This window comes from Simochromis diagramma, unplaced genomic scaffold (genome assembly GCF_900408965.1).
Source record: "Simochromis diagramma unplaced genomic scaffold, fSimDia1.1 OVJJ01000150.1, whole genome shotgun sequence".
Classification (NCBI taxonomy): domain Eukaryota; kingdom Metazoa; phylum Chordata; class Actinopteri; order Cichliformes; family Cichlidae; genus Simochromis; species Simochromis diagramma.
The window spans coordinates 1,056,476-1,084,436 of NW_024387083.1; the positions used below are offsets into that span (position 1 = coordinate 1,056,476).

The 27,961-nt window shown below is 44.7% G+C and overlaps 1 protein-coding gene across 1 annotated transcript; it reads right to left on the bottom strand.

The window, feature by feature from the left end:
* On the bottom strand, nucleotides 1-27,605 carry bptf (bromodomain PHD finger transcription factor). Its single transcript, XM_040045832.1, is given in 33 exon segments — nucleotides 1-937; nucleotides 3,052-3,238; nucleotides 3,503-3,587; nucleotides 5,962-6,154; nucleotides 6,314-6,490; nucleotides 6,587-7,116; nucleotides 7,226-7,451; nucleotides 7,536-7,618; nucleotides 7,771-9,269; nucleotides 9,376-10,324; nucleotides 10,326-10,541; nucleotides 10,646-10,881; nucleotides 10,965-11,073; nucleotides 11,166-11,305; nucleotides 11,752-11,904; nucleotides 12,370-12,613; nucleotides 12,721-12,844; nucleotides 12,933-13,083; nucleotides 13,201-13,329; nucleotides 13,428-13,552; nucleotides 13,829-15,371; nucleotides 15,467-15,736; nucleotides 15,834-15,969; nucleotides 16,068-16,197; nucleotides 16,398-16,529; nucleotides 16,657-17,009; nucleotides 17,143-17,222; nucleotides 17,308-17,520; nucleotides 19,431-19,613; nucleotides 19,822-20,007; nucleotides 22,309-22,529; nucleotides 24,062-24,884; nucleotides 26,774-27,605. Coding segments are annotated over 33 exon segments (10,362 nt in total). The 5' UTR covers nucleotides 27,270-27,605; the 3' UTR covers nucleotides 1-897.
* Between the last annotated feature and the right edge of the window lie 356 nt (nucleotides 27,606-27,961).

The following is a 27,961-nucleotide window of genomic DNA, read 5'->3' on the forward strand; positions in this document are numbered from 1 at the left end:
TCAGAGGAAGGAAATCTGTGTTTTCCATTTTATTAAGTTCCATATACATCAATATTTCTTCAGTTGTAATACAAAAAAAAGGAAAAGAAAATCAAGTCAAAATCTGATGATTTTTTTTGTGTTTTTTTTGTTTTGTTAAACAAACAGGGCAGGAACCTTCAAATACATCATCCTTCTCAGTCACTACTGCAAAGCAACTCATTTACAATAGCTTATTACTTTCAGTAGGTTATAGAAGTTTAACCAAGCAGACTATCGATGTCCAGATAATTAGTACTTAAACGATCTTTCATGCCACATCAGACTAAACAATGAGTGGAAATGGGAGAAAAAACATTGCTCCACTGTGATATATGAATTTAGACACAAAACTCTACTCATTATGCTGAGTAGAACCTAGCCATTGTTTGACAGTATTCAGTTTCTATTACATTGGACATGATGACCACAGGAATGGTCTGAGGGATTTTTTCTTCTTCTTTTTAAACCAAGTAAGAAAAAAAAAAAAAAGGATAAAAAGACTCAGATCAAAAAAAAAAAAAAAAAAAAAAAAGTACATGGAAATATGAGAGCTCGTAAGAGTCTTTTCTCCGAGGTAAACTTTCTTCTGAAATGCCTCAGTTGTTCTCGCTCCTCTGATGAAAGCAGGTCCATAAAAACAGGTCCCTTACAGCTGAAATGAGCAGAGGGCGGCTCTGCCTGGAAAAGAGATCCCGTGAAAGCAGCAAGCTGGTTGTCCAGCTTCCCCCCACCACCACTACCACCACCTCCCGCTGCAGTGGCGAAGAGGAGCAAACCCCAAACACAGGGTGAGGCAGAGTCCATCACAGAGTTACAGTTCAGGAAAGCCATATTCTTGGCAAGTGCATTTTTGTTTCGCGCAATGTGCGATGTATCCTAAGAGGCTGCAGAAGACTGAAGCTTGTTGTTATGAGACCTACAGAACGTGAAGAGAGGGGAAAGTTGAGAGCCCTTCGCAAGGTTGTTTATTGCTATAACAGTGATCAGACAAGAGACAAGAGGATGCAAAGGGGTCTGCATGGGATCCTACAGCCATGTTGGTGTAATTAACTGGGAATGCTTTTTATTAGTGAAGAAATCTTCCACAACTACAAACTGAGGTTACTTTGCTCTAACTCTTTACTCCGTCTAGTACATTTTAGTCTCATAAAATAATACTATCTAAAAATTATTTCATTATTATTTAAAACAGTCAAATACAGGCATATCTTACAAACGCTGTACATGATTTAGAGAAAAAAAAATAAAAGAAGGGTATATACATTCAAGACAACCACCTTAACAGCCAGGACAACAACAACAACAACAAAAAAAATCAAACTCAAGGAGGGAGGCAGTATACAAAACGTCTTATAAATATCTCTCTATATTAAAATATGCAGCTTTATATCGTTGAGTCAAAATTCCCAAATTAACTCGGGTGTAGAACTGAAATAAATACAAGAATGAGAAACTAAAACGCATTTTCTACTGAACACAACCCTCGTTAGTGTGACTGATTGTTCAAAAAGGCCACGACTCCTGATTCGGGATCACAGACTGTATATAAAAGATGGAAGTAGCCACCGTGGCTCACCATTATCAGTTTTGACAGCAACAATGTTGCATTCAATAAAACCTGAGACTGTTAACTGAGAGTGAAAGTCAGTGGCTTGTTTTCTGTAGCTATAAGAAAGAAAGCAGATAGAAAGTTGAAGTTGGGGCTACTTTCATTTTTTCTATACAGTCTATGTTTACGATGTGAAGACAGCATGCCCCTCAATTACATCACTGACACCTGTCAACATGGCTGCCATTGTGTTGTCACTGAAAACCGTGATCACAACGGGTTCCTGAAAACTTCTGGTGTTTTGTTTGTGTTCTTGTGCCTTTTTATTCTTTTTGTTTTGCTTTCATATCAATATTACTAGAGACCCCAGCATCCAGTCCAGACTCCAGCTAGACTGGCCCACTTAAGAATCTGACAATCTGTAAGAAAGAAGAAAATGGGATGGCATAAATCAAAAAGGCATGCAGCAAAAGTGAACAGACACAAATGCAAGATGATACACAATACAAGATGTAAACATGGCACTCGGGTTTGCCAAGACACTGGATGTAATGGCCTAAAGTCTGTCAGCTCTCTTGGGTTTTTAGTACTGCCAAGCAACTACAACGTACAAGTAAAGCACAAGTAAAACATCATCACTACACACATGCTAGTGCTATAAAACAAAAGAAGAAGAAAAGAAACCGTGAATGGAAAGCCATAAATGCACACATTAAAGGGGACCTATTAAAAGTCCACTATAGTAGCTTTGAAACTTCAAAGTATTCCTTAATTCTTATTTCAGCCCTGCTCTGTCCCTTTAAGCCAAAACTCTGCTGATTGGCTGCCCCTTGTAACAGCAGTGGGTGGGACTTATATGCATGTAAAGAGGACTCTCACTGACATCAGGCAGATGAATACCTGCTCATTATTTGAAACCTTACCCGTGTTTAATATGAGCATAAATACACCACAGCTGATATACTGGTATTGGCATTTATAACAGCTGAGAAATGGCAAAAAACAAAACATAAAAATAGTAAAATAAAAAAGCTGAGGGAGAAAAAAATCCCTAAAAACCTGGCAACCATGTTATGAGTGTTAATGTTGCGTGGTTTGTCCACCAGAGGGCACTGCCCTGTTGGCAATACAGATTAGAAACATGACAAACAACCAGCTGATCCAACCTTAGCAAGAACGAATGTCAGGAAATCTGTTTGTTTCATGCTAAATATTGGCCAGAATATCAGATTTCTTTAAAATCACTAAATATCGGTACCAGTCTTAACAATCCTATATAGGCTCTAAGCATAAACCATTACATAACAGTATCGAAAATATGGAAAACCATCATAGGTCCCCTTTAAGGAAGAAACAAATGAAATGGCAGAATTACTGAAAAAGCCAGTCAGGCCAGTCGAGTGTTTACAGCAAACAGACGAGCACGGAGGAGAGAAACTTGTAGGCCGAGTCTGCGGCACCAGCAGCGCTTAAAAACTCACCTGCTCGCTTTGAAACCTTTTAGCTTCTGTACAAAGAAGGCTTCGAGCGTCTCGGCGCACTGATAGAAGGGCGTGTCGTTGGGGTTGTAGTAGCGGCAGTTGTCAAAGATTTTGGTCACGTCTGCCACAAACTCCGTGAGCTTGTGATAATGTCGCTTTTGCAAACGGGTTTCCATTGTGGAAAAGTCTGCGAGGAGGGAAAAGCACGACACATTGCTCACGTCACAAAAAATACATACATTTACACAATTTTTATCACATTATTAGTCTATGCAAACTTGACAAAGAGAGGCAAAAACAGCAAATAAATGCTGTAACTGGAGGAGAAACTAAATAATTATAATAAGTTAAAACAAAATTCTCCCGTACGTGGTGAATTCACACGTGAGTAAATACTTTAAAAAGCATTGTCTTTTTTTTTTTTAAATGACCTTTTGTCACACAGTCTTACCCATTGGCTCCTTGATCACACGATAATAATCAGGCGCGTCATGTGGATCCACTGGCTCCAGGAAAGGCCATGCCATTTTATGAGACTGGGGAAGAGAAAAAAAAATAATTCAGGAAATGATGCCGGTTTTGTTACTGCAACTACTTTAGGCATAAAATAAAACTTCACTGTCAACATCCCTTGACTACACAAACAAACACACACATAAATAGCATCAAAGCACTTAAATGTAAAGACAAAGCAAGTCTTTTATTGTGTCTTGTTGCCATGTTTTAATCTCAAAATCCATAGTTTTCACTCACTTTTTCTACAGTTTATAGATTTTACAGTTTCACCCAGTTTTGGAGCCAATCTGCATTTTCTGAAATATAAAAGACCTAAATAGAGATTGACTCAAAACATCCCCATCCCCCATTTCCCTTTTTCTTTTCAAGCCAAGCCAAACGACCAATCAAATAGGTTTGATTTTAGAGTTTACAGCATCTTTAACATTATTACTGTCTTTTTTTAGATTACTAATTACATCAGACTTCTACTTGACGACTATAATGGTTAAAAATGATGATGCATAATTATGAATTATGCAATATTATTATAATACCATGCAAATACTTCATAGGAATTTAAAATAAAACGAACAAACTCCAGTAAAATTTTAACCTAATCCAATAAGTTTATCCTCTAAGATTCATTTCTATAAAAGGTCACACCTATGCTTCCCAGAGGAAAGACACAAACTCAGACTGAGGGCAGGACAAGCTCATGTATTTCTAGTGATGGGAATAATAGCGTTACAAGTAGCGGCGTTACAAGTAGCGGCGTTACAAGTAGCGGCGTTACTAACGGTGTTACTTTTTTCAGTAACGAGTAATCTAACTAATTACTATTCCTATAACGCCATTACAGTTGCTAACAAGAAAACGCGGTCCGTTACTATTTTTCAACAAACAAACAGACGGTTGAAGCCATTGACTGTAGAAAAGTTGTTTTCTACAGTCAATGGTTGAAGCTGTGTTCAGCTTACCGCATCTTATATCAGTTGCACGGAAGTAGCTATAAGTAATCTGGACGCTACAGCTTTAAGCAGCTGCGCGCTCCCACGGACGGTAATCACGATCACTGGAACACCTGGAGCTAAGGGGGCAAAACAATCGCGTGAGCGCTGCTGTTTGACTGAGGAAGAATAAAGTAGTCGGGGTAAGCCAATCACATGACCACTTGAAGACAAAGCAACAAGGTGATAGATACCAGTTTATAAATTGTGTTGATAGGCCACGTAAAACCAGAGTCATGATAAACAATATATGCTGCTTATGAGCAAAAAAACAGTTTTAGAGAGAGAGAGAGAGAGAGAGAGAGAGAGAGAGAGAGAGAGAGAGAGAGAGAGAGAGAGAGAGAGAGAGAGAGAGAGAGAGAGAGAGAGAGAGAGCACGGGAGAGAGAGCAGAAAAAGAGGGAGAGCGAGTTTTGAGATGTTGAGAGATTTGTGACGTTTAGCGTGTTTGGGGTGTGCAGTTAATGTGTTGTCTTGTGTAGTTAGTGTGTAGTGTTGTGGATAGTTTTGTGTTGTGTGTCAGAACAATGAGGCGACTGCTGTCTCCAGGTAGAAACAGGAGTGATACACCTGCTGCTGTCAGACCTGCAGGTATCAGGCTGTGATTTTCTCCTTTATAGTGGACAGAAATTATTTTTTAGGAGTGGCACAAATAAATTGTGTGGCATCTTACTGAATGCAGAACAGCTGATTGTTCTGTAAATAGTTTAAAATGGTTATTTAAAAAATCAAGGTAAAAGGTAAATGGCTGCAAATAACTTGTTGTTTGCAAAACTTGTGCATATGATTTTAAAATTGAAAATGTATATTTGCATTTAAAGTTATGAAAAATGATTCATTAAACATGTTTGTGGTTGTTACAGTAAAAAAATACTTTTTCTACTCTGATTTTATGTTTTTTGTCTGATTTTAGATCAATTGTGTTAATACAGTGTGTCAAAATGACTGAAAATTCAGACACGTGAGGTTGTGCTGAAAAGAATGATACCAAACAAGGCAAAGTAAATAGTTTTCAAAGGTGAAATGTGGAGGGAAAATCAAAAGTAGTTAAAAATGACCCATTATACCCTGGACCCCAGAGGGTTAAACGCTTTTTTTTTTTTTTAAAGTAACGCAATAGTTACTTTTCAAGTAATTAATTACTTTTAGAATACTGTAACTCAGTTACTAACTCAGTTACTTTTTTGAAGAAGTAACTAGTAACTATAAACTATTAATTACTTTTTCAAAGTAACTTGCCCAACGCTGTGTATTCCTAGTGCTGACCCCGTAAATAAAAACCTTGTGTGGGAAATAAGGAAGCAGCTGAAAGTACCTCTCACTGACCTTAGCCCACACATTGGAAACCACCTTGTTACTGTTAATATAAAAAAATGACACAGTCTTGAATTCCAAAACTTTCATACCTGTAACGAGCGTAATATTCTTTTCAACCCCTCGTAGTCTTTGTCAGTAAGCGGCGTGAGGACCGTCATGGCGTCTTCTGTCGACTGGCACTGCGGGCACACGTACACGTCGATGTGATTGGCTTCGCTCTGCAGGATCCCCACACAGCGGCCGTGGTACCAGTTCTGGCAGCGATCACAGCCTATGTAAAACCTGTGGGTGAGCGACGCACACATCCCGGTTAGCACACTGAAGGAAGACGCCACACAAATATGCAAACAAAGGAAACGTCTGACACAGACTGAAAAACAAAAGCGGTGCTATAATTACAGCAGACAATGCTAACGTAAAGCCATCCATATGGTGACTTACTGCGATTCATCGTATGGTGTCCGGCAAATGCAGTACAGCTCCTCATTACTTCCTCCCTCCTGCCCGCGTTTACAGTCGTTACACACAAAGTCCTCTAACTTCTTAGCCTCCTTCTCCGTGATGCCAACGCAGGCGCCGTGAAACCAGTTGGAGCACAGGTCACACCCGATATAAAACCTGAGAGAAATCAGGTGATTTAATGACAGCAGAGTGCCTCACAGTCAAATTACAATGACTTATTACAAGTCCCCCCCTCCCCTCAAGACAGCTTACTTTGACTCGTCATAGGGCGTTTTACAGATACAGTACAATTTGGTGTCCTTCTTGTGATCCTTTGAGGTAGAAGACAGCTTCTTCTTCTTCTTCTTGTGTTTTGAAGAGTTGGAATCTCTGTCCTTGTCTTTGTCCCGATCTCTGTCCTTGTCCCGGTCCCTATCCCGATGTCTGTCCCGTTCTCGGTCTCTCTCCTTCTCCCGATCTCTTTCTTTATCTCTGTCTTTGTGTCGCTCTCTCTCCTTGTCTTTGTCCTTGTCCCTGTCCCGTTTCTTACTCTTGTCGTGATGCCTCTCCCTTTCCCTGTTTCTGTCTTTGTCTCTCTCATCTTCTCTCTTCCGCTTGTGGGACGATGAAGGTGAGGTCACTGTGCGCGTGCTGTGAGAGGAATGTGTGGAGTGAGAGAGTTGGGAGGAGTGGGAAGACTGGGAAGAGGCAGCCTTGACTGTTGCTGCAGCAGCCTGGGCAATAGCAGCTCGAGCTTTCTCTTTCTCTCTCTGCAGCCTGGCTATGTCCCGCCTCAGCTCCTCCTGAGAGGGAGACAGCACATGTAAGGAATAAAAGTAAACAAGAATATTCCCACTCTCTCTGTCTATAGACAAAAAAAAATATGTTTGAGAAGGCTGGAGATGTGCTCACCTGCACTTGCAGCTGCAGCTCTTTGTCCAACAGGGCCCTCTTTTTGAGGATTTCAGCCTTGAGATGTTCTTTGTGCTTGTACAGGAGCGCGGTGAGCTTGGTGGCATTCTGCTTGGAGCGTTTCTGCTCCACCACCTCTTCCTTCTTTCTTTTCTTAGCTGCCTGCTTCTCGTCCTTCTCAATCTTGTCGAGGAGGAATTTCATCACCTGGTTGCAGACGATCATCCTGAAGAGAGAAAAGAGCGCGTTAGTCGCTGGTTCATCCGCGTCATCGGTTTTAAACAGTTTTAACCGACTCGAGCTCCTGAACCTTTGGTTCTCCTCTCGCTCAGCTGCAGCCAGGGTCTTCCTCTGTTTCAGCTGTTCTGCTGTAGCATTCTGCTTCACTACCGCCTGACATTAAAAAAAACAAAGAAGTTATTTTAATATATGTTCGATTGTAATACAATGTCAGGTCTAAAACAGGTCTTTATATAACTAACATTTGCACACAGATATAAATTTTGTGAGAAATCCCTAATTTTTGTTCTTCTTTTGACTCATACCTGCTTCTGGGTGCCGTCTCCAGGGCTGATCGCCTGTGCGTTCTGCTCCTTCTGTTCCCTTTTAGCCTCCTGGTGTTTCTTCTTCTTTGGTGTTTGCTGTAGCTGCTGTTGTTGAACTTGCTGCTGCTGTTGTTGTTGCATCCTTTGAAGCTGCTCCTGGACACTTGCCGGTGCCTGTATGGTTACCATATTCTGGATCTGGTGGGCTTGAATCTGTCCCCCGGTTTGCTGGATCTGGATCGGAAGCTGCAGTTTGATCTGCTGAGGAACCGTGCCACCCTGCTGCTGCGCCTGCGCCTGGATCTGGGCTTGGATCTGGGCTGCAACGTGGGGCGGCAGAGCTGACAGCAGCTGCACGGGCTGCTGGAGACCTGGAACTGTGATGAGCTGATGCCTGATTGGAGACTGGACCTGAATCTGAGGCTGTGTTTGAACTTGAGTTTGGTTCTGAGGTTGGAACTGAACTTGGAGCTTTGCTTGGACTTGAGGTTGGGCTTGGACCTGAAGCTGTTGTGGGACTTGAGTTGGTTGCGATGACTGGACTTGAAACTGGGGTTGGGTTTGGACTTGAGTTTGAACTTGTGACTGAATATGGACCTGGGGCGGCTGAGAGGCCTGAGTTTGAATCTGGCTTTGTTGCTGGAACTGAACCTGAACCTGCGGGTGGAGTTGGGTTTGGATCTGAGGCTGCTGTTGAAGCTGACTTTGGGCCTGAGACTGAACCTGAGGCTGGGGCTGAACCTGGGGTTGCGGTTGGACCTGAGGCTGTTGCTGAGCCTGAGGTTGGGTTTGCGGCTGCGTTTGGAATGAAGCTTGTACCTGGTGGTGGTACTGAGGTTGGACCCTCGGTTGGATCTGGGCCTGGGTTGAAGCCTGAACATGAGGCAAGGTTTTTGTTTGGGATTGAAACTGCACCTGAGGTTGAATCTGAGCATGAGGGGGTACTTGCCCTTGGGGTGGCTGCTGAGTTTGTGGTTGGATCTGTGCTCGTGGCTGAAACTGAACTCTGACCTGGGGGTGACTTTGAGGTTGTGCTTGCAGATGCGCTTGAGCCTGAATGTGTGGCAACTGTTGGACTTGGCCGCGAGGCTGAACCTGAACCTGTGCACGGATTTGGCCTTGAAACTGGGGTTGAAGCTGAGTGTGGGTTTGGGGCTGAAGCTGAGACTGAGCGGGTCTCATGGTGGTCACGACAGAGGAAACCGGCAATCCCGTCATATGAACCTGCACTGCTGAGACCGGTATTTGTGCCACCTGCTGCACGGACACGACGACCGGGTGCTGGACTTGTGCTTGAGACTGAGGAGTCAGAGATGCCTGAGGCAGCGGAGTAACGGGGGAGTGAGTGGCGATTGGAGCAGGGGCGGAGGCGGGTACAGCAGCCAGAGCGGGTGGCTGAACAGCATCTGCTGCCTGTAGAGCTGGCTGAACTGGAGTCTGCGCTTGAGGCGAGGTGGGAGTCCATCCTGAAGGCTGAGCTGCCCTCTGCTCTGTCAAAGCTACAACGAGACAGAGAAGCAAACAGAAAATTTTAAAGTCAACTAAAGCAAAACCATTCTAAGGTCCACTACAACAGGACAGTGCTGATGATGGTGGGCACTTTACCTGGCACTGAAGGTGTTGTTGAGGTGGCAGTAACTGGTGTGACAACAGCGTTTGCCACAGCAGCATGGAGGGGGACAGGACCTGTGGCTTGGATTTGAGTAAGAGCTTTGGCTGGGGACGGGACAGCGATCTGCGTGGACATGACGGCTATGACGGGAGCAGAGACGGGTGCAAGGGCCGGGGTGGGAGCTTGGACAGGTGAAGGAAGAGAGGCAGAAATGGGCACTGGAACAGAGTTAGGACCAGCTGCTGCTACACCAGCAACCTGGGGGAGCAGGGGATCAGCAGCATGCACCTGAACTGGGGTGGAGGATAACCCTGGAGCAGAACTGAAGGCGTGTGCCTGGACTTGGGATCTGGGGGCAGCTTGTCCTGGTGGTGAGCCTGCAGTTTGGGTTTGTGTAGGTAGAGAACTGGGTGCGAGGCTGGAGACGAGGGTTTGGACCACAGGTTGGAGGTCAGCTTGTGATGATGCTGAGGTCAAAACCTGTTTCTGAGTCATAGGCGGGCCTGCATTTGGTGCTGGGAGGGCTGGAACCGATGATGCCAGCTGGGGCTGTGCAACAGCTGAGGCTGGTGTGGAGGGCAACATCTGTGTGGAGGAGTGGGTTGCAACTTGTGGCAAAGCAGTCATGGGAGTGGATATTTGCGAGAGTGCAGGGACGGGTGACGGGGTAGCGGCTGAAAGGTGCATTTGAGATGCAGCCTGGACGACAGCCTGTGGGGAAGCGGGCACGGGGGCTGCGACTTGGGTTTGCATGGGGACTGGAGCTGGAGTGGGGGCTAAACTTGGCATCTGTGTCGGGCCTGCAACATGCGTTGGGGCAGGCAAAGGGGCCGTCATTTGGGTTTGGGCTACAGATGAGGGAGTCGTCTGGACTTGTGCAGAAGCTCTAGGGTTGAAGAGGAGTTGACATTTGGGTTTGGGGGGTCTGGACTGCAGTGGGTTTGGCAGGGGTAGCAGGAGCAGGTGCTGAAGTTGGAGCTGAAGATGATGGTGGAATCGGAGTGAAGAGGAAGCGCTGGACCTGGCCATTGGGCATAGCTGCCTGCATTAGTTGTTGACCGGGGCCGGGGATGACTGTTACACCCTGCGGGATGATCTGCAGCTGTCCCTGGGTCTGGCCTTGACCCTGGATCACCACTGTCAGACCTGGGTTTCCTCCCTGTGGAGTTGCACACAAAAGGATTTTTTTTTATTTTTTTTAAAGTAATATTTATAAGATTAAGATATTATAAATTACTTTTAGAGAGAAAGAGTAAGGGAAACCTGTGCACTCTGTGTAAGCTGCATGAGCTGTGCCATAGTGAGTTTAACTTGACCCTGCTGCGGTCTTTGTGTCTGGGGAGGAGCTCCGGGAGACTGTCCAGGAGCTGTGGAGGCAGCACACGGTGATGGTGCAGGACCTGCAGCCCTCTGACCCAAAGCTGCCTGCACAGGTGTAGAACCAGGCACAGCTGCAGGCTGGCCACGGCCCATCGGAGCCACAGCCTGATGAACCTGACCTGGAAGGGATCAAGATTTATTATTTGTATTGAAATGTTGGGGATGTTAACCTGAGAATAAAAAGTAGCATTCAGACACAAACCTGGCTGAGCTGCTGAACTTCTCACCCCTGCTGTGCCTACAGAGGTAGACTGAGTGAGTGGCTGATTCACTGCGGTACTGGGCTGTGTTTGGCCTCCTGCTGTGGTGACCTAGAAAAACAAACCCAAGGGTGAAAACATCAGTAATCATGCTTAGTGTCTTTAGTTAATAAGTGAAAAATGCAGGGTGAAGGACAAAAGACCTGTTGCTGGGTGGTTGAGGTGGAGGTTGTGGCTCTGAGGTTGATGTTGCCAGTTGTAGGATGTAGTGTGCTGTATGTCCTAAGGTTCGCAGGAGGCCCAGAGGGGAATATACCCAGGACTTTTTGCTGCACTACACCTGCTGACAGGAACATTTATGTTAAAAGGAGAAAAAGCAGAAATGTGCTAGGAACATAGATACAGGTAAACAAGAACAGAAGGGAAAAGCATGCACTGAGTATGCGTGTCTGAAAGTCTTCCTCACTCAGTTAACTAGATTAAAGTAGTTTATACACACAAGCCAAAGACCAGAAAAAAACGATTTTACAAAACAGCGATCAGCTTTTAGCCAGAGAACCTTTTCAGAATACAAAGAAAACACACACACACACACACACACACACACACACACACACACACACACACACACACACACACACACACACAGAGAGAAAATGTGGCATTATCTAAGCTCAGCATCAATACTTCAACGCAAGTCTGACATTTTCACATAATACTTCACCATCCATTTTTGGGCACACATACGCCAAAAATGGCAGGAATGGATGTCATTCTCGTGCTCCCTACCTCCTTGAGTAGTGGGCATGTTCAAGGTGACAATCTTGCTGTTAGCGGGCAGTGGCAGTTTGGCGGCGAGGACCTGGCCAGCCACAGTCACTGGGCTACCAGCGATCTGGAAGGCTTGCTCTGAGGTGGTGATGCTACCAGCCACAGTGGAGGCTGCAAGACACACCACGCCACCTGTGGTCATGGGTAACCCAAGAAGGACCACCACAACAGCCAGTCTACGGCTGTGGTGTCCACTGTTGGGAGTCAATATAAGGAGGCTGATGTTTTGAATATTTTGGTATCGGGTATATTGGTTTAGAGTCTAATGACACACGGTATTGCATGAATGCCTCAAAGGATATACAGAATTGAGAATTTTTGCAGGATTCAAAGTGGACACCACGAACCACAAAATTCTTTTGGCATGCGAATCGTACTCATAATGAAAACGCTGAAGTCGTGCAGATGATGTATTTTTTATGGATGCCAATATTACTTAAATAGAAAAAACAGAAGAAATCTTATGACACCCTCCTCGGTTCCTCCATCTTACAGATGATGAGGATGATGATGATGATGATGATGATGAGTAAAAAGGAAGATGACTAAACCTCTCCTCATCTTCCAGCTGCTCACCTGAGCTGTTGTTAGCCTGACCCTGCTTGACCCAGGAAGCAAAAGACTGATGGAAGTTCTTGTCTTGCTGGAACGGGACTGGAGAGCTCAGTTTGGAGGCCAACACCATCTTGGTTCCTGAAGTTATTTGACTTGTCTTCTGGCCCACCGATACTGGGGTGCCGGGAGTGCCGGCTGAGGTGGTGGTGCACATTGTCGTGGTTGTTGTGGCAGTTGTGGTCGGTCTCTGCTGCTCGAGACGTTTCTGAAAGAAATGTGTCCAACCATTTAAATGTGCTGCTGGTGCGGCGCTTTACCCAGAGCCAGAATCTCTGATTACACCCGTGTAACTGCAGTGCGCCGAGTTTCTACCTGCTGGGCTGCCAGTCTGGCCTGCTTCAGCTGGTTCTCTAAATGGGCCTTGACCTCCTCCGCTGTCTTCAGACTACTGCCGGTCTTGGAGGGATCTCCGCCCTGTGACTTCTCCCTCTCCAACCTGTGGCACCAAAAAGAAGGTAAAGTGTTCACTAACACAGTGACGCTATGAAGAAACATACAGAGGCGACGCTGAGGGAGTTCCTCACCTCTCTGCAAAGGCTCTGATCTCCCACAGCTCCAGCTCCTCCTCAGGCACCCACGTTTCCACAGCAACAGGACCAGTTGGTTTAGTGGGCTCCTGCTTCTTAGGCCTCAGAGCACTTGAGCGCAGGCCTTTCCTCTGTGGAGTGGGGGTTTCTGCTCACAAAAAGTCAGAAAGCAACAATTAATTATGTTTAGAAATCTTCTTCAAGTGGACCATTAACAGCTTGTCAAAGATCCTACATCATGCCCAAACAGACTTTCGTTTTCTACCTTTGGGAGTGTCTCTGTTTCCGAGGGGGCAGATGATCTTCCTGATGCAGTATTCAGAGCGGATGCCATAGGGCCCCACGTCTCTTCGTTTTATAATCTCAGTTGTGGTGATGTCTGTCTCCGTTGTTTCTTTGGTGAAAGATAAAACACATTGCCACATTTTCATATTTTAAATAAAAAACACATAGCAGAAAACTGTACATAACATGTGCTCAGAATTTTCTAACCTTTTCGCGTTGTCCCTACAGCAGCAGAAGGCTTCACAGCCATGTCGTCCCACCTCAGGCAGGCCCACAGCAGCCTCAGCATTAGACTGACCCCTGCCAGCGACCTCACAGTCTGAAGACGGTACCTGAACAGTCACCAAAGCTGTTAGTTAGTAAATCTTCCAACAGTAATTCAGTTTATATTAAACTTTTTTCAGCTGCTCTCTTATTCACTGGGGTTCATCACAGTGGCTGAGAGGCCACTACTACTACAGCCAACTGTGAGACGAGAGCCTTTCATTAAAGAAGCAGCTAAATTATTTGAGGGATTGAGTCTATGGCAACCTGGCTATTGCAATGACATCATACTGTAGCAGTAGATCTAAAGGTAATTTCAAGAAAAGGTTAAATGTGTTACGGACCTCCACGTGATTCCAAAGGTGGGCCGAGGTGAAGGGTACGGCCATATATCTGGAGCAGGCTTGGCATTGTAGTTGAAGATGGGAACTTCTCTGAAGCCTGCCTTCCTCGCCAGTCTCTTAAGGTCATCGTTCGGGAGGACAAAGATGCTCTTCTTGCTGCTCTTGGTGACAAATTTGCGGTAAGATGGCAGGGCTGTGCCCGAGCGGGCCTTCTTAGTTTTGGAGAACCTTAGAAGGCTGACTCTATTTTTGGTGGAGTACTCTTTACTTATTGTCATGGAGCTGGCTGAACCAGAGGCGCCCGTTTTGGTGTCAGCAGCTGGAAGTTTAGTCTTCTGGGAAACGGGCATTCCGGAGCTGGGCTGGGTGGCGGAGCTGGAAACGGCAACGGAGGAAACGGCGCTACTTCCTGCGGGCACATCGAGCTTGCTGGTGCTGCTGGGCGTGTCTGGTATCAGGGAGTTCTGAGATGCTTTCGTGACAACGTCATTGGTGGCAGAGGACTTCAAACCTTCACCACTAGAGCAATTATCTGTAGTTTTATTATTCTGGCAAGAAGGGCTTGAAGACTGAAGCGTAACAGGCACTGCCTCCTTGGTATCCATGGCCACATCCTCACTCTTACTAACAGAGTCTCCTTTCTCTCCAACATGGTTCTCTAATTTTGGGACTTTCATAGGAGGGGGGTGACATATATCGGATACATCGTTTTGCGAGAGGTTTCCATTCATCAGGGACTTGACGGGCTCTTTGACGTCACCTTGATCTCGGGTTTCTGGGTTTGAGTGCACGGGTTCTGTGACCATAGTTTTCCCATTCACCTGTACTGGACTGGTCTTGCTTTGGGTTACCTCCATGCTCTCTGTGTCACTCTGTTCAGAGTCTTTCTCAACTTCCTCATAGGCACGTTTCTTTGAATTCTCAGACTTCTGTGTTTTTTCACTGTTTTCTAATGTCTCTGTTATACAGTTGTTTTTATTGTTAAGGCCAGGGTTAGTTAAGGGTCCTCCATTCACCTCTTTATGGGCACAAACCTCCCCGCTGTTCCCGTGCACAGACTTTAATTCCCCCTGTTGACCTCTGTCAAGTCCTAACTCCTCTGATTTGACCTCCAGGCCGTCCGTCTTTGCGTTTATGTGCTCTTGATCGAAGTCAAGCTTTTTAACCACGCCATCTTTCACTTGTAGGCTTTCGTCCTTCTCTTCTACTTTAACGCACGGAGTCGTAGCTGTCTGCTGTCTGGTTGATCCTTCAGTCTTAATAACAGGAGCAGGTTTTGCGGCTGCCTGTCTTAACTTCTCAAGTCTCTGCTTCTCCTCCAAGGTGAACTGCTTCACCCGGCGCTCCAGGAGCCCGTCCAGCTTGGAAGGCTTTACTTTCTTCTTATAAACTGTGCGCAGCTGGAAGCCCTCACTGACGTTCACGACGTCAGCGAAGAGTTTCGATGTTGCAGGCTCCTCCTTGGGTTGCTCGAGTTTCTGGGTTGGTTCATCCCTCTCAGGATGTGCAGCAGGTGAGGAAGGGCCTTTGCCATCAGGATTATCTATGACAAAGAAGAGCAGGGGTTAGTGGATGATGGAGATGCACATTCATGGACAGCATAGAGGCAAAAAAAAATAAATCTTAAATTAAACTTACCCTGCTTGTTGTTTGAAGAAACCTCTGTTTTCTCATCTTCTCTTTTTGCTTCAGAATTTTTTCCCTGCGCCTCTTCTGCAGGCTTCTCCTCCTCTGTGGAGTTCTCAGATTTACGGTCCTCCTCGCACGAGGCCCTCTGAGATGACTCTGTGACAGATGCTTGTTCTTTGGCCTTGTCGGCTGTCTTTTGAATTGCCTGAGTCTCCATTTCTGTTGGCATTTTCTGCTTATTTGTACAGTCTGCTGCATTTTCCTTCCTCATTTTAGCCGCTAATGAAGACAGCAAAAATAGTTTATGCACCCAAAGCGTCAGCCGCAGGAGAACATATCAAGTACCATTAAGAAATTAAGCTACTTCATCTCTTACCTTCCAGTTCTTTGCGGTAGTTTACGTTTGTGTTTCCCGGGAGCCTCGGAACAAAACGGGCCACGTGCGTCCTACTGACCCAGCACCACCCGCCATACCCCGTCACTCTGTACTCCTCCCCCTTCTGCTTCCACACCTTGTTTGGAAAAAATTACGAGGAGGTTAAAAAGTAGTTTTCAGACGAGGTAGTTTACACCTTAACAGAGAGAAGAGTTAAGATGCTACTGTTTGTACCTGGTGTTTGATGGGGATGGTGTATTTCACCCATGTGGCCTGCTGCAGTGTTTCCTCGTCCTCCAGTTTTTTCTCTCGTTTTTTCACCTTCTCCTTCTCTTCCCGCTCCATGGAGGTCATACGATGTAGCCTGTATTAAAAAAACATGAGCAAAGACATAAAGCACAAGGACTGTATTGGAAACAGGAAAGTCATTACCGAGTTTGTCAGCCGTGCACTCCAAAAAGGAAAAATGAAGAAATCCCAGGTGCAGTGACTCACAAATAACCCTTTAGTTGTGTTTTACTGTTTGTAGAGACATTTTCACAGCGCCACGTTAGTTTTGTTTACCTTGTGTGTCCAAGGGATTCCTTCCATACAGGCAGCATGACCACTGGTTTGATGGCACACTCCAGTATAGCCAAGGCCAAAGCAAATTCTCTGGCCTTGCTGCACATCTGCACTGCTTTGTTCCAGTTGGTCCTAGAAACACCAAACACAAGCAGCATAAAACTACTGATAGGTATGTTCATATCTGAAATGCGACTCTGCCCAAACGTAGCACGTCTAAGAACTACACGGGGGGCGTTTCCACTGGTCCCAGGTGTACCTGTGTGATGCCCAGTTGGGATGCATAAACGGTCCAGGGATGTTCGTCTCCAGCTGGATGATGGTAAGACGCAGGGTGGAGATCGTCAGGCTTCTCGAACCGTAGATGGAGCCGTTCCATTTGAACTCCGACGCGGTGGTCAAGCTAAACTTGTGGGAGAGGTGACGCTTCTTGTCGTGGTCCTCCCGGTGCTGATGTTTGTTGAGGGCCAGGACGTTGGTGCTGTACTGGTTTTGGTAGACCCTGTATTTACCCTCTTGGCCAAGTTTGAACAAGTTGTTCAAATTCACCGTCAGGTCCCGTTTCAAGAAGCTGAGACGCAAGGACTCGACGTCTGAGCGAACGGGCGATGACTGAAACACGAGCAGAGGACAAAGGCACATAAAAACCCGTTTTTATATTTAAAAAACAGGATGACAGTTGCAACAGACTAAAGTGGCACATTTCACTTTTCAGCAGTGAAGCTGGACCAAACCTCTTCCTCACCTCCTTGCTCCCTCTGGGCGTATGGTTATTAGACTCCTGCGCCGCTCCTCGCTCATTCTTGACCCTTTCGTTATACTCCTCTGTTATTCAGAACACACACTCACTATCAGTATCACCAAGGCAAAGGCAATTCACCACAAATGAAAAAGCCCATTTAATTATCACCTGTCCCATCCTGGCTGGTAAAAGAGGACTGAGAAGACCTATCGGCCAGGTCAGGTGGCTCGGGTTTCTTGGAACTCGCCGATCCAGGAACCTGGCTGCTGCCACCATTTGCCTCCGCTTGAGACGACTGCGGCTGTTGTGGTTGATTTTTAGTTGGTGCCTGCAGATCACCGGCTCGCCTGACTTCGCTGCTAGACTCTTTCGAGTCCTCGTCTACAGAAATACGCCAAAAAAGACTGAGTGCAGTTAACAATAACAATAACAGTATCAGCAGTGCGAGGTGTTAGGAAGTAAAAGTTCCTCTGTGCATGTGGGAAAATGTGCCTGCTCCCATCACTATTAAATTATTAAATTATTAAAATACTGTGCATGCATGTGGAAATTTATGAAATGTGCTTATTATATTCACATCGCCATCAGAAATGTAAGCCACATATTTATGCTTGCTTCTACAAAGACGTCTTTTTCCATCTTAGCCTCTGCCTAAAGCTTTTATTGTGAAGGGTAGCCTCGGAAAGAGCCCATGGTGCAGCTCAGGTAGTGACAGTGAGCTGTAAGTGGTAACTGTGTGTAAATAATTGATCAAAAAAAGAAAAATGTACACAACACTGGTGAACAAAAAGAACAAACCAAAAATAACAATTATTAAATCCTCAAAAAAAGGTGAAAAAAAGAAGTGTATATGTGAATTAGCATATGCCCAACAAACTGTTATAAAAGAAGAATGCTTAGTCGACAATTCAAAGCTTCCTCAGACCTAAAATAACTGAAATCTATGACACTTCCAAAATGAGGCGAACACCTGCGGCAACCTAAAACGTCGGCTCTGCCTCAGAGTTGTGACGGGAGAGCGTTGCACACACATGGAGCTCTTTGTTGACGAGGTAGCAGGTGGGGAAACGGCGGAAAGAGCCTTTTGTCTTGAGCGACAAGAACCCGACCAAATGGCCATAAATTGGAAAGAGAATAAGGAGCTGCTTGTGACAGACATGGCGTGGTAGCTGCTGCCAGGGACGCCGTTTATCACAGTGCCAAAAACAAAAAAAAGAGAGAGAGAGAGAGAGGAAAAAAACGACATGCTTTTCAAGACCAAGCGTGCAGCAGACAACACAAAGCACAGGATAAGTAATTAAATGCACCAGGAATAACTGGGAGAGCTTGCTAGCAGCGCTTAATGCACCTGCCTTCTTTTAAAGCTAAGCGTAGGAGCAAAACACACGGAAGGGTTTCTGTGCAGTGACGTGAAAGGAGAAATCATCTTCTCACAGTTATGGCCACTCCAGTGTCGTCAGGTCTTGAATGTTCAGAGACAGATGGATGTGTAAAAACTGCCACTGAGGCTTTTTTTTGTTTGAAATGTTTCCCTGTGTACAGATCTTCAGCGTTTTCTTTCACACCCACCGAGACGCATGGAATGCACCCGAGCGGCCTCCGCTAGGAAATATGCATCACAGCGTTTCACACTAGCCCGTTAAAGTCAGGGCAAACAGTAACAGAGCAGACAGCCAACACTACAAATAAGCTATAAGTGGAAAAAAAAATAAATGGAGACCAGAAAAGGTGTTGCAGCTGAGCTGCATGGTTAAAAAACTTAAGTATATTAAGGAAGGAATGGAATTCGTTTTTATATTATAGTATAACAAAACCACAGTTCTATTCCTACATTTGCAAGTGTTTGATAAATGTAACCAAATGTGTGCAATATATGAAAAGATTTTACTGTGCACAGGTATGGTGACACTGGAGCCCAGTATGATGGCTGATGTTAGGGCAGGGTCCTTCTCATATCTGCTGATATAAATCAGGTCAGACACATGTAGATGGTAACTGGTGTAGCCTGTAAAATATAATGATACTGAAACTCTTTCTCTGGTTTAAATGCCTGCTCAGACGAAAACAGACCAGTTCTGCTCCTTAAAAAAAAAAAAGTTCTTACGCGTGATCGACGAGGTTTGAGATGAACCCTTAAATCCAACAAAACAGATGAGCGGGGTAAAATGAAGGCAGGGTGAGCAAGAAACAGCGGAAACAAAACGACAGATGATAATGGATGCACAGCCCAGCAGCAAGGCGTGAAGTGCAGGACGACAGCTGGACTGCAGACCAAACATGAGTCTGAGTACCTGTCCGTTCCCGCTTCGCATCTGGAGCTGACTCGCTGCTCTCCTGGCTCCCAGAATGGGAAACTTGCGCTTCCTTGTTTGATTCAGTGGATTCTGTTTTAGGCAGGGCTGTGTCCAGCGCGGCAGAGCCCGGGTCAGGATCTGACGCGCGGCTCTCTTCTGCAGCAAGAGGAGCGCTAGCCGCTGTGGTGCGACAAGACGAACAGCACCGGAAGAGTCAAAATGGGTCAAGTAGAGGTAAAAATTTATTTGCTTTGATAACGCTGCAGACAGAATTTCAGCTTCTGCGTGTAGGAGGCTAGCTCTTTACTTTGAGGAATTGGAGAAAGTTCCAGTAGGCAGTTGAACAAAAAAATAAAAAAAATAAAAATACATCGGAGAAACTTTTTACCTTGTGAACCAGCTTCTCCCATCGGTTTAACCGCTTTGCTCTCTGCGTTGTCGGGCTGCAATGTGGACTCAGCAGTAGCGTCAGCTGCATTTACAGAGCCTTTATCTGAATCCTGCTTTGGCTCCTCTGCTCGAGTCTTTGCTTCCCGTGCCTCCCGCCTGACCTTCAAACGCTCCACGACAACTTCTACAAACAAACAGAAACATTCATTCATTCGACATGGAAGGCAACAATTACACATATGTGCAAATGATGTAGAAAAGTAATACTTTAAAACTGTTAAGTCTTAAATCTAAAGCATTAAAAGTAAAATAAGAGGTCTTTCAGAGCTGCTGCTCTGGGGCACGAGGGATAAATAAACAAACATGTACTACGGCCAGCCTGTCACAGTCTGACAACATGTTGTTAGACGTACTAAATAGCAGTGAGGAGCAGACCAGCATCTAACCAAACCCCACCAATGTTTGTGAGATGTTTACGTGCAGATAGTCATTGTTTACAGGAGGCTTACATTCCAGCATCACTGAAATAATGAATAATTAAAAACCGCGTTAAAGAAATTATGCATAGAGGCTCTAGCATTTCCTTGATCGTTTCTTAAAAGACAGAAGATATAACGAGCCGACAAATATAGTGCAGCAGACCAAAACAAAAGAAAAAAAAAAGGATAATGAATGAATGGCATAGAAATAAAAATTCTGCAAGTATAAATGGCATTAAAATAGCTTCTCTTTTTGCCTACTGTACTCCACCACATTTGTGGTGTACTTACAGTAAAACAAAAATGAAAAAGGTTAACCATGAAGTTTCGGAACAACAGAGCTAATCAGACACGTAAACCACCTTCATCCAGTTGAACATGAATATTTCAAAGAAGCTAACAAAGGCAAAAGTGGTTAAAACCAGCCGAAGGTCAAGGCCCGCCACAAGCTAGCAGCCTCGGTATGAGCAAAGGATCAAACAAAATTATGTCGAAGAGTGGAAAAAGAGAAAAGGCTTTTATTTAGTGAAGTTATAAACACAATGGAAAATTATGCAAGCACTGACATTTGTTTTGCTCTTCTTTTGCTTTTGTGTGGTAGGTGAAATATATTACGTAAAGGTGAGCGTACAGCAACTCATTTTCAGGTCTTTGTACCACTTTCTAGGAGGTGAGCGCTTTATTTTCAGGGTTGTTTAAGTAAATGAAGATCCTGTAACTTTTACTGCAGTTTGAGAGAAATGGTAAAGTTTAACAAATGGTTTTATTATGAACATAATAAGGTTAATTAAAGAAAAGATGTCATGCAGTCAGTTGTAGTTCTTACAAAGAAAAATCTGTATCAGGAGATCACAATCAATGCATGCCTGTCTGACATTTCCCTTATTGAGTTATCTCATGATCATTTTCTTGACTAATTATTTCATATATGAGTTATTAGACAGACATCTTCTCATTTCTCCATTTATCTGCAAATCCATCTAAAAGAAAGATGACTATTTTGTTGTCACTGCTCTTATACAGCTCAGATTTAAGGGCAATGTTGTAAAATAACTAAAATGGACTATATCTTAGTCATTAAGGTAAAAATTCCAGCTCCAATTTGAGTATAGTATCCTCCAGAGTCCACTACAGAATAAGGCATCCATATCATACTTTTCAGTTCCAGTAAAACCCGCATTATGTTTCTATAACTTCACTAATCCAGCAAAAATTAAGTTATTCCCATAAATAAAGATTTAAGATGGAGTGGAATTTCCTTTATCAAATGTTCAACATCTCAAAGACATCATGTGTCATAAACCTAGTTTTCACTGGGACAGAGACAACTGCGTCCCCACTGACACGAACCAGGTGCAGGCCTCACCGTGCAGCTGCAGAAAGCTTTTAACTGATGAAAAACACCAGCTTTACTCATAACTCTCTTTTGTCTGCAGTGGCTTAAAAAAAAACATTTTCTTCCTCTTCAGGCTTCAGAATACCTACTCAAACCTCTATCTTTTGGCAGATCCTTAATAAAACACAGCATCTAGCAGTTTCTGACATACACAGGAAAACTGTTAGAAAACACAGGACAGACATGGCAGCCTGTCAAACTCAAACGGAAACTGCTGGCTAAGTAATCAAAAGTCTTCTAACCACTGCCTCCCTGGAGGAAAACAGAAGGGGAAAACAGTTGCTTGCTGTCTGAGAGAACACGACGCAGGAAGAAAAGGCAGCACCTAACATTTCTGCGCCAACTGTCAGAGATGCAAAGTGCTGCTGCCTGCAGAGCATCGTCTGAAGCATCGACGTGTTTCAGAGTGCAACCCTGCGGGACCTAAACGCGCAAGGATGCAAGCGCATCACAGCTCGAGTCACACGTGCTCTGATCACTGTCAAATCAATGATTTCAAGCTAAGCGTCGCTACATTCTACATCTCTATAGCATGAAAATCCACTACTATGAGCCTGAGCTCCCTCCATTTGCAGCTATCGCACAAAAGTAAAAAATCCATGATGTGTACCGTTGGCTGCAGTGAGGTAGGCTTTATTGTTTCCACGGGCTTTGTTGGTAAGGTCCTCTGTGATGTCCATGTGAGCCTGGACTTCCTCCTTCATCTCCTCGAGGGTTGCATGCAGGTCCATCTCCCAGTACTCCTTATCCAGGAACTCCATGAGCTCCTCCAGCTGAGCCTTGGTGCTGTAGTACCAGATCTTTTTCTTCTCATGCTCCCCATCCTCCTCACTAGGAAGAGAGAAAAGGCTAGACCATTAGATTAAAAAAAAACATTATTTCCTTGGCTATGACAGTGCAACGTTTAAATAGAATATAATTTAAAGGGGCTGAACTCCAACTGCACATTTTTCTTTTGGGCTCCAATAGAGCAGCTTTGCATGAGTCAAAGTTCACAGTAATCCTTATGCGTCTTACACAGAGTCTGAAACAAGCTGTTTTAACTCCTTCCCCTTCAAGGAAGCTTTGTGCTGATTGGCTGCCCCTTGTAAACAGAAGCTTTGAACAGCAGGTGGGTGGGCATTCTGGACTGCTAGAATAAAGATAAAGAATAACTGAAACATCATCACTGCATCTTCTTCAGGTGTAGCAGCTGCCATAGGCTGAAAGGCAGGTCACACACAAGACAGGTCACACCATGGTAACACAGAGAGTGCTAGCACTCACATTCACACCTACAGCCAGTTTACATTAACCTTTGGAGGAAGCCAGAGCACCTGGAGAGAACCCACGCAGACATTAGGCAGAATATGCAATCTCCACACAGAAATGCCCCGACCAGATGGAGGATTCGAACCCAGGACTTTCTTGCTGTGAGGCAACAGGGCTAACCACCAGACCACACACCAGAAATGATGACTACCAGGTGTTAAATAGGTTTCGATTCTTTGCTTTTATCATGCGTTCAGCTCAAGTATAAAGTTTCTTTCCCCTGAGTCAAAGAGATTAAAAAGATTATGGCAAATACTGCCTGGCACTGAGATTTATTTCACCTGTTGTTTGTAAAGGCTATGCTCAAACAACATCATTTCCGGGCATGAGATGCAATCAGGAAAAGCATGACTGGCACTAAAAGATAAAGGGCTTGGATTGCAGGGCTCTTCTATAATTTCTTGACAAACAAAGGACTGAATATATGAAAGCTTATATTATTTCCCAACAACTTTCACTTTCTCTCTGCAGCTGTTCACTCTAAAGGTTAGAAAACAAAAGGGCGATTAATGAGGGATCATCTTTTAGAAAATGGTATGCAACTTTATGCATTTATGTCTGCATGGTCTTTTTTTGTTGTATGCTCAAAGCTGGGGCCTGTCTGCTTATGGTATCATTCATTAATAGCTTGTAATGTACCATTTATACTTAGACCATGTAGATGTAAGTACATTTGTTTAACTAAAAATTAGCCAGAAAACCAAGGATGACTGAACTTATTAGGACATTTAAAACTGTAAAATAACTAGATGTTGCAAATCGGCCATATCTAATCTACAGTGCAACTGATATAACCGAACAGACACTCATTTCATTGAACTGTGCTTCAGTCTTTTCTCTGAATAAGTTGCAAAGTGGTTGGTTTGATAATATCTCTGGTGTTACATCATTCAAGTTACAATTGGGCAAAGTCACATTTGAGAATAACAATCTGAATAGATTTTGACCACCTTAAATAACAATGATCAAATGCTTGCTGCTTGGAAATAAGCTGCCGGAGCCAAAGAGACCAGCACAGAATAATACTGAGGGAAACGAGGGCTCCGACTTACACAATAATCCTTCTGTTGAGGAACCAGTATTTCCTTTGGTGGCGGTCATATCCAATGGGCTCCTGGCGGACGTAGGGCCTACATTTCTGCGCCTCAGGCACACAGTCTGTGACACCGGACACCTTGTGCGCCACACAAATCTCACACTGCCACTCGTCCTCTGGAACTGCTTCCAGTGGCGGTTTCACGCACTCCAGGTGGTAGACTGCCGAGCAGGTCTCACAGCACAGCAGGTCACCCAGGCGGTGACACACGCGGCAGTGGTCGTCGTACTGCATGCTGCCGTCAGACATGAGCTCCTCGCGGGCGATGTTGGTGGTTAGGAACTGGTCCACCAAAAACTGCAGCACCTTAATCTTACTTCCAAGAGGACTGTAAGGGTAATCATCCACCTCCTGGTATTTCAGAACATGATGGTACTCCACATCGCTCTCACAGTATGCCCGCAACACCTCGGGCCACGTCATGCCGTCAATAAAGTACAGAGTAGAGTTGACACTGTCCTTGAGGTCAGCAGGGCCAAAGGTAGTGTTGGAGGAGTCCTCCTCATGCAGGATGGCCTTCAACAGGGAAATATGGGTCTCTGCAATTAAAGTGCATTGCTCCTGGCCTACCAGTGCTGCACAGAAGTCCTCGAAGCGGAAGGGGGAGAGACGCAGCACCGTGCTGAAGTTCCGTAGCACCTCGTAGATGGAGATGGCATTGAGCAGCTCCTCATTAAGCACCAGGAGGTCCTCAGAGGTGTCGGGAAGCTCAAGAGGAGGGATCTCCTTCTCTTCAAGAATGGGAGTTCGAGGTCGGGGAGTTCGGCCTTTTTTCCTCCCTGTGGGAAACACGATGAGATTTGTGAACGAGAAATACGGCACCTCAAAGTACCAAGTACAACGTAAGAAAAGACAAAAGTAACACAATTACTTTTAAAGCTGTCATGGTAATAACTATGTTAAGGATATTACCAGCTTTTGAATTGTCATACATTTGCAATATATTACAATGCTCACCTGTAGTATTTTTTAAGGTAGTTCTAACTATTATTGTTTTCAAATATGCCTGTGAAACTTATGTGCCAGAAAAAAAATCAAATAAAAAGACAAAATAGAACATTTTACCCTAAATGTGAAAAAAAGTTAACTTTCCAAGTCTGGTTCAAAAAGTAAAACCTTGCATCCATCATTTTAGTCGATACTGGCAACAAAAAGTCACGAGAACCCCTAAGCAATACACCTGCTGTAACGTGTTAATTAGACTCTCGCCGTTTAGGCCGTTCCTCAGCCTTTGGCTTATGATGGGAAGGGGTTCTCTGCTTTTCTATGGAGAATTTAGTGAACCTGTGCATCTTTAAAGGCTACATTGACTATGAATGATACATACATATGCAGATTATGGAACAACATATGGTGCATGTACACGGTGCTTTGAGTGCTCAATGAGAATAGAAAGGAAAGAAATCACTGTCTATCTTTCTAAGGGAAGGTCTATATTTTTAGTAAGACAATGTAAAACCAAGAAGTAGCCTTATTATAGCAGCATGGCTCTATAATAAAGCTCCCCACTAGAAACCCCATGGTTCATTGTGAAACAGAAAACACGGGCAGCAGTGCAGGGCTACCCCTGAAACCCCGTGCCAAGCAGGGATGGGGAATGGTTTTACTTTCAAAACTACAGCATTTGCTCTCCTCAGGTTTACCGAGTATTAAAAAGAAGCTGCGATTCAACACAACACTGAGAACCCAGATTCAAACTCAAAACGAGCAACTGTTTTTTTTTTTTTTTTTAAATGTCCCTTTTTTTTGTTAAAAATCAAATTTAGATAGTTGATTTTTTTTATTTTCACTACTTTTTATTTTAATATAGAGTTTGACTTGAAAAAAATAAGTATCTACATTATACACAGCGGCACACCTTTTTGAGAATCCTGCAGTGGTGGGAAACTTTTTAGAGCGATACTTTGGCATAGCCGGGTCGACACATGGCCAGTGTCATTATTAGCTAAATGAGGGAACCTCCACCTCCCTGCACTGAGGAAAACAGTGACTGTCAGCTGGCTAATATTGTTACATCTACTTAGGAATCCCAATACAATGTTTCCTGGCTCGGTTGCACCACGAGAACAGTTGCTGTCGGTGTTTTCATGAGTTTGAACTTGATTGATTTACTTACAGTTAGCCAAGCTGTCAAAAAATGACAAGCATGCTAGCTTCGTGGGCTAGGTTAGTTAGCCGTCTCTTTTGTGTACTCCTAATAAAACACTCAAAGTAGAAAGTAGAACATACTGCTCCCATAAAAAAGCACTGGATGTTACGAACACTGATTAAAAAACATACAGGTGTCGTTCTTTAACCAACACAGACTTATTAAGACATTAGCTAGAAGCTAATATTTCCTGCTAAAGTTAGCACGTTAGCAGCTAAGATGAATGCATTTGCAGATTTGATACTTGGAGCCAGAGGCCGGTGGTGTTACAGGTGAAATATATGTGAGCTATTTGGTGACAGACGTTTGTGACAACCAGGTAAGCTGGTGATCCCGCTGCCGCCTCACTCTACCTGCAGTAGCCTTAATGAGGGGACTGCGGCCTGTGTGCATTCTCCATTTTGAACAATAACCTAACTGCTTCCTGCACTCATCAGCAACATTTCGGGATGCATTTTCAAACCCCTGCAAAGTGTGTGCAGACACCGTGCCCGTGGCAATATTTAAGTGCTTATTTACCCGGAGTGCTGGCGTGTGTGCTCTGACTCCGAAAACTACTCTCTGTGCAGTAGCTGGCATTATCCTCCTCCTCCTCAAGCATATCATCTTCCAGGCAGTCAGAGTCCTCCTTGAGGGCCTCTTCCTCCTCGGACTGAGGTTCCTCCTCAATAAACTCATCTTCCTCCGACCTCAGGCTGACAGCATCGTCGTCCTCCTCGCTCTCGTGGTCATCGTACACAACCGCTTTGGATGCAGGCGTCCGCCTTCCTCCACGACCACCCCTGCCTCCTCTAGCACCAGCACCTCTCCCTCGTCCCCTGCCCCGTGTCGATGGTCCCCCTCTTCTCTTTTTCGGCGTCTTTACGGTCTCCCTTGTGGGGCTCTCAGCGTCCTCGTCCCCGCTATCCCTTAGCCTGGGCTTCAAATTCCTCCTAGGTCGCAAGCCCCGGGCCGCAGCTGGAGATGGCTCCTCGGTTTGTAGCGGTTTGGGCGGCCTGCCCCTTTTCCCTCTCATGATAGGCGAAATCTATTATTTTACGCTCCCAATGTTTGCGTCTCTTTAGCCTGCACGAACGCGAGCGAAAGCGGGACCGCCACAAAGCTGAACCGGCGAGGATTCAGACGGTGCAATAGGCCCCGTAAAGCCCCCGTGTCTTTTTCGGGTGTGAAAGCTCAAAACGTTAGCCCGGCGTCCCGTTCTGGTGCGCCGAGAGCCGCCATTTTTTCTTCTCCTCTGCCTCTCTGGCTGAACAAACAGCAGGCCCTCGCTACGGGAGTCACGTGGTGTCACTGCTTCCAGCTCAGTGGCAACAATGACCGAAATGACAATTACTCCAAATTAGTCTCATGTTAAAAGTCACACTTCTGTTTTTGTTTAGTTTATAGAAATAAGCGCACATTTTAATTTTAACCGAACATAACTGAGGCCGTCTGTTTTTCTGCATCTCCATGGCTCAGTGCCGCCCTTTAGGTTTTGTTAAGATGGGAGATAAACGGCAACAAAATAATCGAAAGTAACGCACCTAATGTAGAACTACACGTTACGACGAGCTGTAAACTGGACAATGAGCTCATATGCATGTGTGGAGGATTTCAGCTGATGCATACTTTCAGAGATTGCAATAGTTTATATACGTGCAGTGCTAATATATTAAGTCGTAAGAACTGAACAAATACAAACACTTGGTATTAATAAAAGCGGAGAGG